At 37.5% G+C, this 12,537-nt stretch overlaps 1 protein-coding gene across 1 annotated transcript in view; it reads right to left on the reverse strand.

Annotated features, from left to right (window-relative positions):
- The window catches only part of ZMYM2 (zinc finger MYM-type containing 2), an 80,314-nt gene that overhangs the window by 27,114 nt on the left and 40,663 nt on the right, over window positions 1-12,537 (reverse strand). Inside the window, exons 7-9 of the mRNA XM_070942846.1 lie at window positions 10,487-10,637; window positions 8,665-8,780; window positions 3,586-3,702 (exon numbers count right to left, since the gene is read on the reverse strand). Of these exons, the coding sequence (XP_070798947.1) occupies window positions 3,586-3,702; window positions 8,665-8,780; window positions 10,487-10,637 (384 nt within the window). The remainder of the gene's footprint in view (window positions 1-3,585; window positions 3,703-8,664; window positions 8,781-10,486; window positions 10,638-12,537) is intronic.

Below are 12,537 nucleotides of genomic sequence, written 5' to 3' on the forward strand. Positions count from 1 at the left end.
ATGCTCTCCATCAATAAATATCAAAAATATTATTTCCAGGAGTTATTTTGGATCAAGTTGTGTTTCCTTTGAAGCAGTTGGTGTATGTCTTTTTAAAAAAAGACCTGTACGGTGTAGTAAGCACATCAAGCACTGCCTTGCCAGAATGAATCTAGCCATCTGATGACCAAAAGCTTTGAAAGCCTTGTTAGAAAGCTCTCCTTTAAATGAAAAATGGTAAGGAGAGCATCAGTAAGATGGAACGTTAGTCTTACCTTGAACGTTCTTTCTATGTGTGCTGCAGGAGAGTCCAAGCATGGGTTCAATTTGTCTGATTGGCCAGAGACTGAGTTGGAAAATCTTTGGCCACGCCTCCTCCTCCCAGCCGAGCCTCAGTTTTTTCAATGAAGACCAGGAACTGGAGAAGACGCGGTCCATCCGAAGAATCGACCACTCCTGGACCCCGGACCAGAACAAACCAGGATGGGATTGGACTCTCCTGCAGTGCACATAGAAAGAATGTTCAAGGTAAGTCCAACATTCCTTCTCCTGTGCGCTGCTTGGAGAGCAGCGCATAGCATGGTATATAACCAAGCTAAATTGTCGTTGGGCGAGAGACAGATTGGTCCAGGGTCCCCTCAGCCGGCAGGACTCTCTGTAACACATGTCTCCCAAACACTGCTTCTGCAGAAGCGTACTGGTCCAACCTGTAATTCCTCATGAATGGAGAAAGGGAAGCCCAAGTGGCTGCCCTGCAAATTTCCAGAATTGAGACTTGTGTAGCCCAGGCTGCTGTGGTGGCTGCACTTCGAGTAGAGTGCGCTATGATGCAGCGTGGCATGGGACGGGCCTATTATTTGTAGGCTAATGCAATACAAGCCTTGAGCCAACATCCAATGGTGGATGGTGACACCTTCTTCCTCATAGACGTGGCTGAAATGACACGAACAAGGATTCCGTTCGTCGAAAAGAAGCTGTGCGTTTAATGCATCTCTTTAGAGCCTTGTGTAGTCCAAAGTATGCCAACATTTTTCACACGGATGTCTTGGATTCGGACAGAAGTCTGGTAGAATAACTTTCTGCGCCCTGTGGAACCAGGTATTTATCTTTGGCACAAAAGTTGGGTCTAATCAAAGAATGACCCTGTCCGGGAGAAAGATGCACAAATCTTGGCGCACCGAAAGAGCTGCCAGCTCAGAAATCCTGCGTGCAGATGTAATCGCAACTAAGAAGGCAACTTTAAATGTGAACAGTCTGAGAGTGGCAGTCCTTAGGGGCTCAAAAAGTGGCAACGTGAGCGCCTGTAAAACCACAAACAGACCCCAGGTCAGATATCTGTGGACTGTTGGGGGTAACAGGTTTGCAGCTCCTTTCAAATAGCTGCAGATCTTTGAATGTTGAGAAAGAGGAATTGTTCCATTGCCTGGTAGGATGATCACCAAGGTCGTCACTTGCTGGCGGAGCGTATTGGTGGACAACCCTTTCTCAAGACCCCATTGCAGGAAATCCAAAACTGTAGGCACATGTAATGAACTTGAAGCAGACATTATAGAGGTCTGATCAATCCCTTCCCTGGGAAGGAACAGCATGAAACCCCTGTGACTCTTGAGGCACATTAGGAGACCAGTTAGGCTGATCCTCCTGCACAAGTTGTGACTGCAAACTTGGAGTTAAAGTATTAGTAGGCCCACTCTGACACCCAGAAGGATCTGGGCATTTAGGAGCCCCTGCCTGTTGCTGAGCCTTTGCAAAATGCTTCTCCAGTGCTTTTTGTCTCCTTTGAGAATCCTTTTCAGCTGCTGCAGATGATGATTTGGAATGCTTGGCTTGAGTACTAGTAGTAGGCTTGCTAGAATGTAATCTAGGCTTCTTAGGCACAGAACACCCTGCCTGATGCTTACTTGGGGAAGATCGTTTTGAATCATTAGTGTTTGCCATTATTGTACTAGAGTACTAGGCTAGAAATATTCAAAGCAACTGTGGAGAGAAGAAAGCTAGGCAATCCTGGATAATTTATTCATGGCGCAGGCCAAGCCTCCAGAAGGCACGCCAAGCCAGCAACACGGCTTGTTAGCATGTAAAAACCTGCAAAGCAGCAACAGCAGCAGCAGCAGTAATAGCACCTCAAGTGCTAGAAAAGGCAGCACAGCCACAAACGTCACAAATCGCACCTAGAAACTGGCAACACAGTTTACTTGCGCTTAAAACGTCTCCTCAGCAATGTCCTATCCTTGTAGGGGAGGTCTCTTGAATAGATTGCTGCAGGTAATCCAATCTTTGCTTTGTAGCTGCTGCAAGGCTGCAAACAAAATGGCCACCACCCACAAAATGGCAGCTATCAGCCTTCCGATCAGCGTGCTCCTCCCTGAGCCGCGTCTCTCACTCGCCAAGAAATAAGGAGAAGCTGAATCCTCGGTTCTCCCAGCACCAGCGATGGCCTCCGCTGCAGAAAATCGGCCCACGGGCAATGGCCGCTTCAGTAGCGACCCGATCGCTATTCCAGCAGAGCCTGCAGCGCTGACTCACTCTCCATGCTCCGCCTAGCCACTCCAAGCCGCAATTTAAAGAGGCTCTGATTTATTTATTTATTTTGAAAAGACCAATTCTTCCTAATTGTATTTAATTTGAAGAGCCAACTCAAACAAGTCTCTCTATCTTACTGAGTTAAAAAAACTGAGGCTCAGCCGGGAGGAGGAGGTATGGCCAAAGATTTTCCAACTCACTCTCTGGCCAATCAGAGGAATTGAACCCATGCTTGGACTCTCCAAGCAGCACACAGGAGAAGATAGACATTCACTGTAGCCCCATACTTTAGAACATTCTATCTCCAGATTTCATAAAGCATGCTCTCCCAAAGTTTTTAGAAGACCATCACTTTTATAAGGTTTTATTTAACTTGACCTTCCACAATCCATCTTCAGGAGTTTGATTTGATATTATTGTTGTTGTTGGTATATTTGATGGCTGTGTGATTTTGATGTATTACAACTCCAAAGTCTTCAATTGGATGTAAAATAAATACAAAGAAAGAAAGAAAGAAAGAAAGAAAGAAAGAAAGAAAGAAAGAAAGAAAGAAAGAAAGAAAGAAAGAAAGAAAGAAAGAAAGAAAGAAAGAAAGAAAGAAAGAAAGAAAGAAAGAAATATGCTACTGTTTTGGTATGAAACAATAAATGAACGTTGAATGAAGAGACATGCCTATGGGAAGCACTAGAAGTAAAGGAACAGGTCTTTTCTCTAAATTCTTGAACCCTGGAAGGTTCTTAATCTGTTCTGCATACATGTAGAACACACTGATGTGAATAATTACAATAAGTATCACAATGAAGTTAGGGTTATTCAATGTTATTATCACTGCAAATGACAACTGACTCCTTTTTATGGCTGGATTAGTCCTGATGGATTGGAAATTAATTGAAACCCCTGTCAATTAATAATCCTGCTTGGTTCTGAGGATCTAATCAGACTAGGGACACAAATGGCAGCTACAAGAAAGAGAAAAATAGGAAACGGTCAGTGCATTAATTATCAACCATGGCTAAAGTATGATATATTAAAGGATGAAGCATATTATTTATCAAGGTGAACAATTTATAATCATTTACTTACTTCCCATTCCAGTACTTCAGGTTTTGAACAGAAAGTATTTTTACAATAATTGCATTTCAACTGAATATCACTTGGAGCCACAAACTGGCCATTGGTTGAAGATGGTACATTAAGAGTCTGGGAAGAAAAAATGTTTAAGATACACAATTTATTCCAGGACAACAACATAGCAATTTGCTATTACTTAAGAATTAGTGCCAAAATTAACATTCATTAGTTTCTTTTAATTTCTAGCACATTTAATTTCATTACTCTAAAAAAGATAATCCACTGAATTTCTAAGATTACTCTATTAATGCATCAATGTATATAGCAACTTCAGACCATATAAGGAAGACAACAGGTCCCTACCACAAATGAGCCACAAGTTCATATTTTAAACAGTGGGAGTCAGAGAAATCATAGAGGCAAAGATAAACATGGACAAATATTAATGTAAGCCCAACGGAGAAACACTGTGTATAAGAAGAAACTGAGGAGAATAAAAGTATTTGTCTAAGAGAGCAGAATTAATTAATATAGGGGAAACTAGAAGAGCAACTGTTGCCAAGAAAATGTGCATTATATTAGAAGGAAGATGAGATGGGAATTAGGCTATGGTGAAATAGGAAATACAGAGAATGATTCTTCAATATATAACCTATATTTCATCTTATTCTTTCCTTTCAAACCAAATTCATTCCTTATAATTTTTGGTATAATACAAACAAACATACACATACATTTGCCAACTACTACCAAAACTATATTTTATTCTTTTACTTTAAACATGATGGACCACTGCTTTCATGTCAAAGTTTTAAATAAAATAATTTAAAAGAAGTAACATAATTTATTCTCATATACTGATGTTATAGTGTGGGCTTAATCATTTGTGTCTAGATACCCAGTACTGTATATAGGCAGACAAAAATGCCAAATCCAGTCTAAACATCTGACTGACTGTGCAATGAACCATAATGATGATAATAAAGGACTGGATAAGTTGATAAAAAGGCCAGATCTTAAACAGTCTTAAACATCTAGCTGACTGTGCAAAAAAACTAGATAATAATTTTAGATGCCTAGTATGTGCAATATACAAGAAAAAGCTATCCCAAAATATGGGAAATGAACAAATTAAGATTCTGTTTAAAAATAAGAAATCAGAAGTTACAACTAAACTTAACAAACAAAAGCTCCCACCAAATCCTCCATTGCTCCTTTGCCAAAGCTAACTTGGTGTGACTCAGACGCTGATTGCAATCCATTCATTTTTATATAGTCAGAATTTTTAAAATCTTGCGAGAAGTGAGAAGAAAACGGACAAGCAACAACACAGTGAATAGACTCAACTAGAGCAGTGATGGGAGAACCACAGAAAGATCAGAAGGTCCAGGATGATGACAGATCATCCTGGAGAAAATCTATACAATCACTATGAATCACACCAATTTGATGGCATGCAATTCATCATTCAATACATACTTTAAATCATCAGCAGAAATATTTTTGTGCTTTGTTTCATGTACAATTTTAATAATCCAATTTCTTATCAGTTAGTTATGTGTAAAGTGAAAGTGAGTAATGACAGAATGAAAAATAGTAGAAGTATCTTTGGAACCATCAAACTATGTATCATACACAGGGAATAGTCTTCTTAAGCTTTTCAAAGGCAACACCATTTGTAATTCATTCATTCACTCACTCACTCACTCACTTTCCTTGTTTGTTGCCCAAATCAAAAGACTCTAGGCAGCTGATAATCTCAAATACAAAATGATTTTTAATCTTCAAAACATATGTAAAAACAAAAAGGGCAAAACAGATAAAAGCAAAAGAAATATAAATACCAAGCACCTGAAAATATTGAATTACACAACACAACTTTTCCTGTACTAACCAAACAGGTAGGTTTTAAGACTTTTTTGAAAGCTTAAGAGAGAGAAAGCTGACTGAATTTTTGCATGGAGTGAGTTACCGGAGTGGGTAACTACGGAAAACACTTTCTGGGGTCCTATTAGATGACAATTTCATAGTGATAGGACCTGGAGGAAAATGACATTTGATCTGATTAGGTGGATACATAAATACAGAAGATATTACCTCAGATAATCCAGTATGGAACAATATAAAACCATAGAGGTTATAAACAGCATCTAGAAATGCACCCAGGTTGCAAACAATGCTTCAAAAAGAGGGAGACATCCAAATATATCAGAGCACAATCATATCCAAGCTACTGATATTGTCTAAGCTACTGATTTTTGTCCCAACTGTAGTTTCCTAATGTTACATTAGTCCAAGCAGGAGGTGACTAGGACATGAGTAACTGGTCCAGAAATGGCTGCAAAAGTTGCACAATAGTTGTAACTGTGTAAGACCCCTTCTGGCCATAGTGTCACCTACTTTTCAGGCAGAAGCTGTGAGGTTATAAGAACTCACAAATTGCAGACAACCCTGTTCAGAGTCAGTAATAAAATTTCCCTGGAATCATTAGGCCCACATTCCCAAGACCTTTGCCTTGGAAGGATTCAACCAATGTCTGTTCCTCCCCATCCAGATCTTTCAAATATTGTCTGGCTATCATTAATATATTGATAATAACAAATATTGTGCTCTACCATCTTACTTTACCTGTGCATTTTCAATTTGCGATGAGTAAGAAACTTTCACTGAAAGGATTGCCTGACTTTCCACTATATAATATTAACTATTACCGGCCACTTGCATCAAATGAGACCTACAGGTAGTCCTTGACCTTTAACCAACCATTTAACAACTGTTCAAAATTACGAACTGGAAGAAGTATCTTACAACAACTCCTTGAAGTTGTGACCATTGCAATGTCCCTATAGTCATGGGCTAAAACTTGGGCACTTGGCATGCATTTACAATGGTCACATGAATACTATTTGTGACATTCCCAGTGGCCTTCTGATAAAGCCAATGAGGGAAGCCAGATTTGCTTAACTGCGGCAAAAAAAGGTTTAAAAAAAGATAAACATTTATCTTTTACTGAAAGACCACATTGCTTAATGACAGATGTGGGTTCCACTTATGATTGTAGGTTGATGGTAGATTTGTATTTCTCCATATGTGCATTTGAAACAATATTATCTCATACAAATACTTTATATGCAGTGAGGTTTGTAACCCCAATATCCAGTTTCTATGGTAATCAAAATAGCCAACAATTCTGTTACAAAAAAGCTAGAATTATTTCATTTCCAGTATACTACCGGGAACATAAGAAATTAATCTACCATAGGCCTCTAGAAAGAATGAGATTTAGGCTAGAAATGCACACATAAAAATAAGTGAAAAATAGCTCAAAATGACACTTAATCTGACAAAAGATTAAAAATTAAGAGCACTACTGCTTTATGCCTTATTTTCCTCAGTTTGTCCAAAGAAGGTACTTATGGTTTAGATAAAACAGCATTAGTTGAAAAGGAATTATAGATTACAGGTATAAGGGCAGTGGAGGTTAAATTATTCTAGCTATTTCAAGATACAGGTCTGCCAATATAATTTAGTCCAAAAACAACAATACCACCAAACAGCAAAAATGTAGTGGATCTGAAATTTCACTTAATGAGACTTTCATCTTAAATAGCGTAAGGATGATCTATGAATGTAAGTTCAGGTTAAAGCTAGTTGCAATAAATCTAAATCAAATCGGGAAATGAAATCAAGAATCACTTTCATGCTTAACTATTAAAGATTCCAATAAAATTAGCCAAAACTAAACAGTTTTAAGATCTGCTGGTTCTTCTACAAAAGATGCCTGAATCTATCTAATGCTGAATAGAAATGAATTTTTACTAGCTTGCACCTATCACCGATTAAAATGTCAGCCCACAATGGAATATTTCTATTCTATTTTCTATATATCATATTTCCATTTCATTTATACAAAGCTAAGTTGTCAAAAAATACATCAAAATTAAATTTGCTTATATCGGATCTAGACAAAACAATCATGATTTATATGCTCAAATAAAAGAATTTATGCTCCTGAAAGTTGTACATAAGCCCACACTCTATAGTTTTCAGTTAAAAGTGGTGCAAACCTTTAAGAAGCTGCAGTTTTATCTATCCTCAAAGCACATTCATTTTATCTATTATTGAATTCATACTCTGCCTTTCCCCCCTCTTCCCCACTTTTTTTTTTTGCTCTTCCCCAGACTTTATTTTACAATTGAAGTAATGTATAATAATGCTAGGAGTAATGCAACATGGCAGAATGGTTAAAGTGTTGAATGAGAGGCAGGAACAGCCAAATTCTAAACTGCCACCAGCCATGGAATATCCCTGGGTGACTATAGAGAACTTACAGTATCTACCTTGGTCACTGTGGAGAAAAGATAGGAGGAGAAAACACTATAGACATTGCCTTGAACTGCTGAATAAAAGGTGCGGTATAAATCTAATACACAAAGGCCTTCAGAACTCTAGCACATAAAACATTATGCAGTATAAATTAGCATATTGGCTATTTGACAGTCAATGTACTTAAAACCAATTAAGTGTTCTGTTTAGTATAATATAATCCCTGAAAGGAATAGGATTTATCAGTAAGATAATGTTGCTATTTTAGCAGTAGAAGGAACTCAAAAATCAAAGTTTCTTTTTCACTGGCATAAGGAAGGAATTAATTTTTTACTTCTTGCCCAAACCAGAAAATCCTGTAGTAATTATAATATAGCTGGATACACAGTATTCAAATACTCATAGGATTACCCATGTGCTAAATTATTATTTTTTTTTTAAAAAGGAAGAGAATGAAAATGTCGAACATTAGCCACATATCTCTCAGAATAACCAGAATAGAATTCAAACAGCCTCAAGAAGAAAGCATTAACGATAGTCCATGAATTTTGGAAATAACTTTCTTATATATACACTATGCTGATAATAGCCAACCGTTAACAAGGTCTTTATTGGTAAGTGATAAACACAAAGAATTTTATTTGTGAAGAGTAGCCATTCAGTAAGAAGTGGTTTCACAGTAATATTAGCCTCCTAAGAATATCTAACAGGATATATGCACATAATACATATCCAAGGAAGAAGAGATTGAACACAACAGCTAACCTGAAATTTAGCTACACAACTGGAACTGCAAAAGTTGTACAGTATTCCATCAGGCATTGTGGCTTGATACTGAGGTAAAGAGTTTCGCTTACAAAATTGGCAAACAATTCCCAAACCTAAAAGAAAAATGTAGTATACAAAAAATAAAATAAAAATAAATGCAAATTTCCAGGTTATAAATGACAAGCTAGCATTTATTAAAAGTACAGCAATGGCTGAGGCATGAACAATCATTTATTCCTACACAAGCTGCCTTTTTAGGAGTAAACAATCAAACAAAACAACTTCTAGTTACGCATACTTTCCTAGATAGAGCAATAATCTGTTTCCTCCAGAATAAGACATCCCCTGATAATAAGCCCAATCGGGCTTTTGAGCACATGACAATAAGGCCAAGCACTTATTTCAGGGTTCAAAAAAAAAATATAAGATAGGGTCTTATTTTCGGGGAAACACGGTAGAAAAAAAAACTCTAATTAATGAACAAGTTTTTTTGATGACCAAAATCAGTGGGAATGTATGTGTAGCCTAGACTTTCCAATAAATGTACATTTTTCACTGTTACATTTTATTAATTTTAAATACAACACACACACACACACACACACACACACTTTGACTCTATAGAGCAGAAGTCTTCTAATTTGGCAGCTTAAAGATTTGTGGACTTCAACTCCCATTCTCCAGCCAGCTATGCTATGCTGGCTGGAGAATTCTGGGAGTTGAAGTCCACAAGTCTTAAAGCTGCCAAGTTTGAAGACCTCTGCTGTAGAGTTTAAGAGTTTTTCTATAAACTCAAACTATTTATATGGTTATCTAATCTACATACCTACCTACCAGACTATCCTCTTTTAGGGGGTTAAGGACAGTGGTGGGATTCAGCCGGTTTGCATCGGTTCAGCCGAACCGGTTGTTAAATTACCCACCCACCCCGCTAACAAAGTGGATGCTGGGTGCTGCGCTGCAATGGAGAAACGGGCAAAAAACTGTTTCCCTTTTTAAAACATAAATTTTAATTCGTTTTTAATTTATTGGGTTGTTTTAAATCTGTCTTCGGCCAAATTGTTTAATTCGATTTTATTCAGTTTCAAATTTTGTATTTATGTTTTTTATCCTGTGGCTGTTCACCGCCCTGAGTCTAAACTAAACTAAACTAAAGGAGCAGCCGGCACAAAGGAAGGAAAAAGCAGCTTTCCCTCTTTCTTCTCCCTGCTCCTCCTCCTTCCCTCATGCCGGCCGCTCCGTTGCCCATTTCTCCATTGTAGTGGAGCGCCCAGCATCCACTTTGATAGCGGGGGTATAATTTAACAACCAGTTCGTCCAAGGTCAGGTTGGCCGTCGTGAACCGGTTGTTAAATTATTTGAATCCCACCACTGGTTAAGGAACACTATATGATTAATGTATAAATTAGCTCTATATTAAAAAGTATGAATTAATTATATAAATCATGCAACTGTATTCTTTCTAGCAAAGCACACCCTTAAATATTGTACTACCAATATTTCTGGTCAATGTACAGTAACATTAAATATCAGAATACTAAAATGCATTCAAACCAAGAGCTGAGTTACCATTAAAAACAGTCTGAAAAATCTGTAGCTGGCTGAAAACATGAGCTCAAATATTAAAACTTCATGTTTTAATTATATTAAATTTTTGATTTAACTCATACGAGTCATATTCCAATAATCTAAATATAATGTGGACATCCAATATCCTCTCAAGAAGAAAACCAGATAGAAGCGACAAGTGAAACAGAAGTTCTCTATTTTGGAACGGTATTTTATCTATTGAGAAAGATACACCTCCCCTTTCACTTACTTTGTGATTTTGCATATTTTGATTTGTGTGTGTTCATGCATGTGGTTGAGCAGTATGGCTCCATATGTCCATTAGTTCCTATGCACTGTGTCATGTCAAAAAACCTGCACTGAGTTGTGCAACCAGTACAAGCTGTTAATTTGCCATATTTCTAAAAAAGCAAATAAAAAAAGCAATAATTATATTAATTATATCTGATTTAATCTCTTTCAACAAGCATGCAGGAATTTATGTATTGTTTCCCAATGCCACATATTTGCTAAACTTCCTATCAACATACATCCGAGTGTTATTCACACATACTTAATAAAATTGAAACATACAAGGGGGGAGGGGAGGGAGCACATCGCATTCACATCCATGCCTGCTGCACCTCAGTGCCCAAGTATGTGACACAACAGATTGGCACATATGCATGGCTAATGTAGGTTTAAATTTAAGATACTTAGTTTGTATTGGTATTTTGGGATCTCCCTTTCATGAATAACTGTGAACTACGGTGTTTCCCCGAAAATAAGACCCTGTCTTATATTTTTTGAACCCCGAAATAAGTGCTTGGCCTTATTTTCGGGGATGTCTTATTATTTTGGGGCACATGGAGCAAGACGGGGCTCCTCTTCCATCTTATCTGATTTCCAGCTCTGTCTCCCCAACCCTAACCAGAGGAAATGGCGGGGACCGGCTGCGCATGCGTTTAAGTATTTTTGGGGAGGGCTTATTTTCAGGGGGGGGGGCTTATTTTAGCACATGTGCTTAAAAGCCCAATTGGGCTTATTATCAGGGGATGTCTTATTTTAGGGGAAACAGGGTACTCTAAAACTGAGTTCTTAACAACGGGGTGCAGTGGGCAGCGTTGAAATGAACTATGTTCAGATTTTGAGAAAGGGGGGGGGGGAGGAAAGCATTCTAATGTGAAAAAAATAATAAAGAATGACAGAATTAGCCATAAAGTCCAAGTTATATTTGAAAGCATGAAATTAACTTGTGTAACATCATTTTGAAACTGAATTCTAAATGGTATCTAGAAATTTAAAACTTTGAATATTCTGAGTGCTTATTTTCTTACCTCAAAGAAAGAAGACACCCAGATTTGCTTTTCTCAGCTAGAGAAACTCCAACACCAGTTATGATTGCAACCAAATGGCAACTCCTTTCAGCTTCAGCTTTGTTACTTGAAGAATATATCACTAAGTCTCTTATTTTAGTTTGTTCAGTATTGCTCAGCAAAAACCGTTAAGAGCTCTGGATGCTGCTTAAACAACTTCATGAAGAAACAAAAACCACTCAGAAAAAAAGATGGTTGGATTATATTAAAGTTACTTGATTAGAAGGCCAAGTTCCTTCCCCCTCTAAAATATTTACTTGTGAATGGAGGGGGGGATGTTTCTTTATATTTGCTGCTGAAAATAAATACATGCAGGGAAATACAGATGGCTGCAGTGCAGAATTGCTATAGGATGTGGACGCTTTTGAAGTACAGATTCTGCTTGAAGATAAGCAGTTACTTGTGAAGTGCTGAATGTCTGATGAATTCAACTTTTTTTGTCTAGTTGACTTTCTCCATCCCTTCCCTTTCTTTACCTCCTGTTACATTTTTTCTTTTTGCTATTTCTCCTTGAACAAAGGCAGGAAATGTTTACATGTCTATATGCAGGGAGCAGTGACTCTCCTTTAATACAAAAGAAATTGATAGCCATATGCACATGGAATCAATTTATTTTATAACTGGACACATTTTATATGCAGTTTATTTTAATAAGCAGTAATTAATTACATCAATATAAAATTACTTTTAGCCTGCATAATGGACATATGTATGTATGCATGCCCGCAAATACAAACAAACTTGCATATGGAGATTCACAAGATTTGTTTCGGTTGGAATTAGCAACGTTACACCAAAAAGGTGAAAAGGTGGGCACTGGCCATTCCTGCTATTTTAAGATTACTTTCATAATTAAAATGATCAAATAATTTAAAAAAACCACATTATTAAGAATCTTGAAGATGACTTCCCATTTATGTCCCCTTCAGGTATGCTAAATTATACT

Source organism: Pituophis catenifer, unplaced genomic scaffold (genome assembly GCF_029215685.1).
Source record: "Pituophis catenifer annectens isolate HBS135680 unplaced genomic scaffold, rPitCat1.0.hap2 SCAF_4, whole genome shotgun sequence".
In the NCBI taxonomy this organism is placed as follows: Eukaryota; Metazoa; Chordata; class Lepidosauria; order Squamata; family Colubridae; genus Pituophis; species Pituophis catenifer.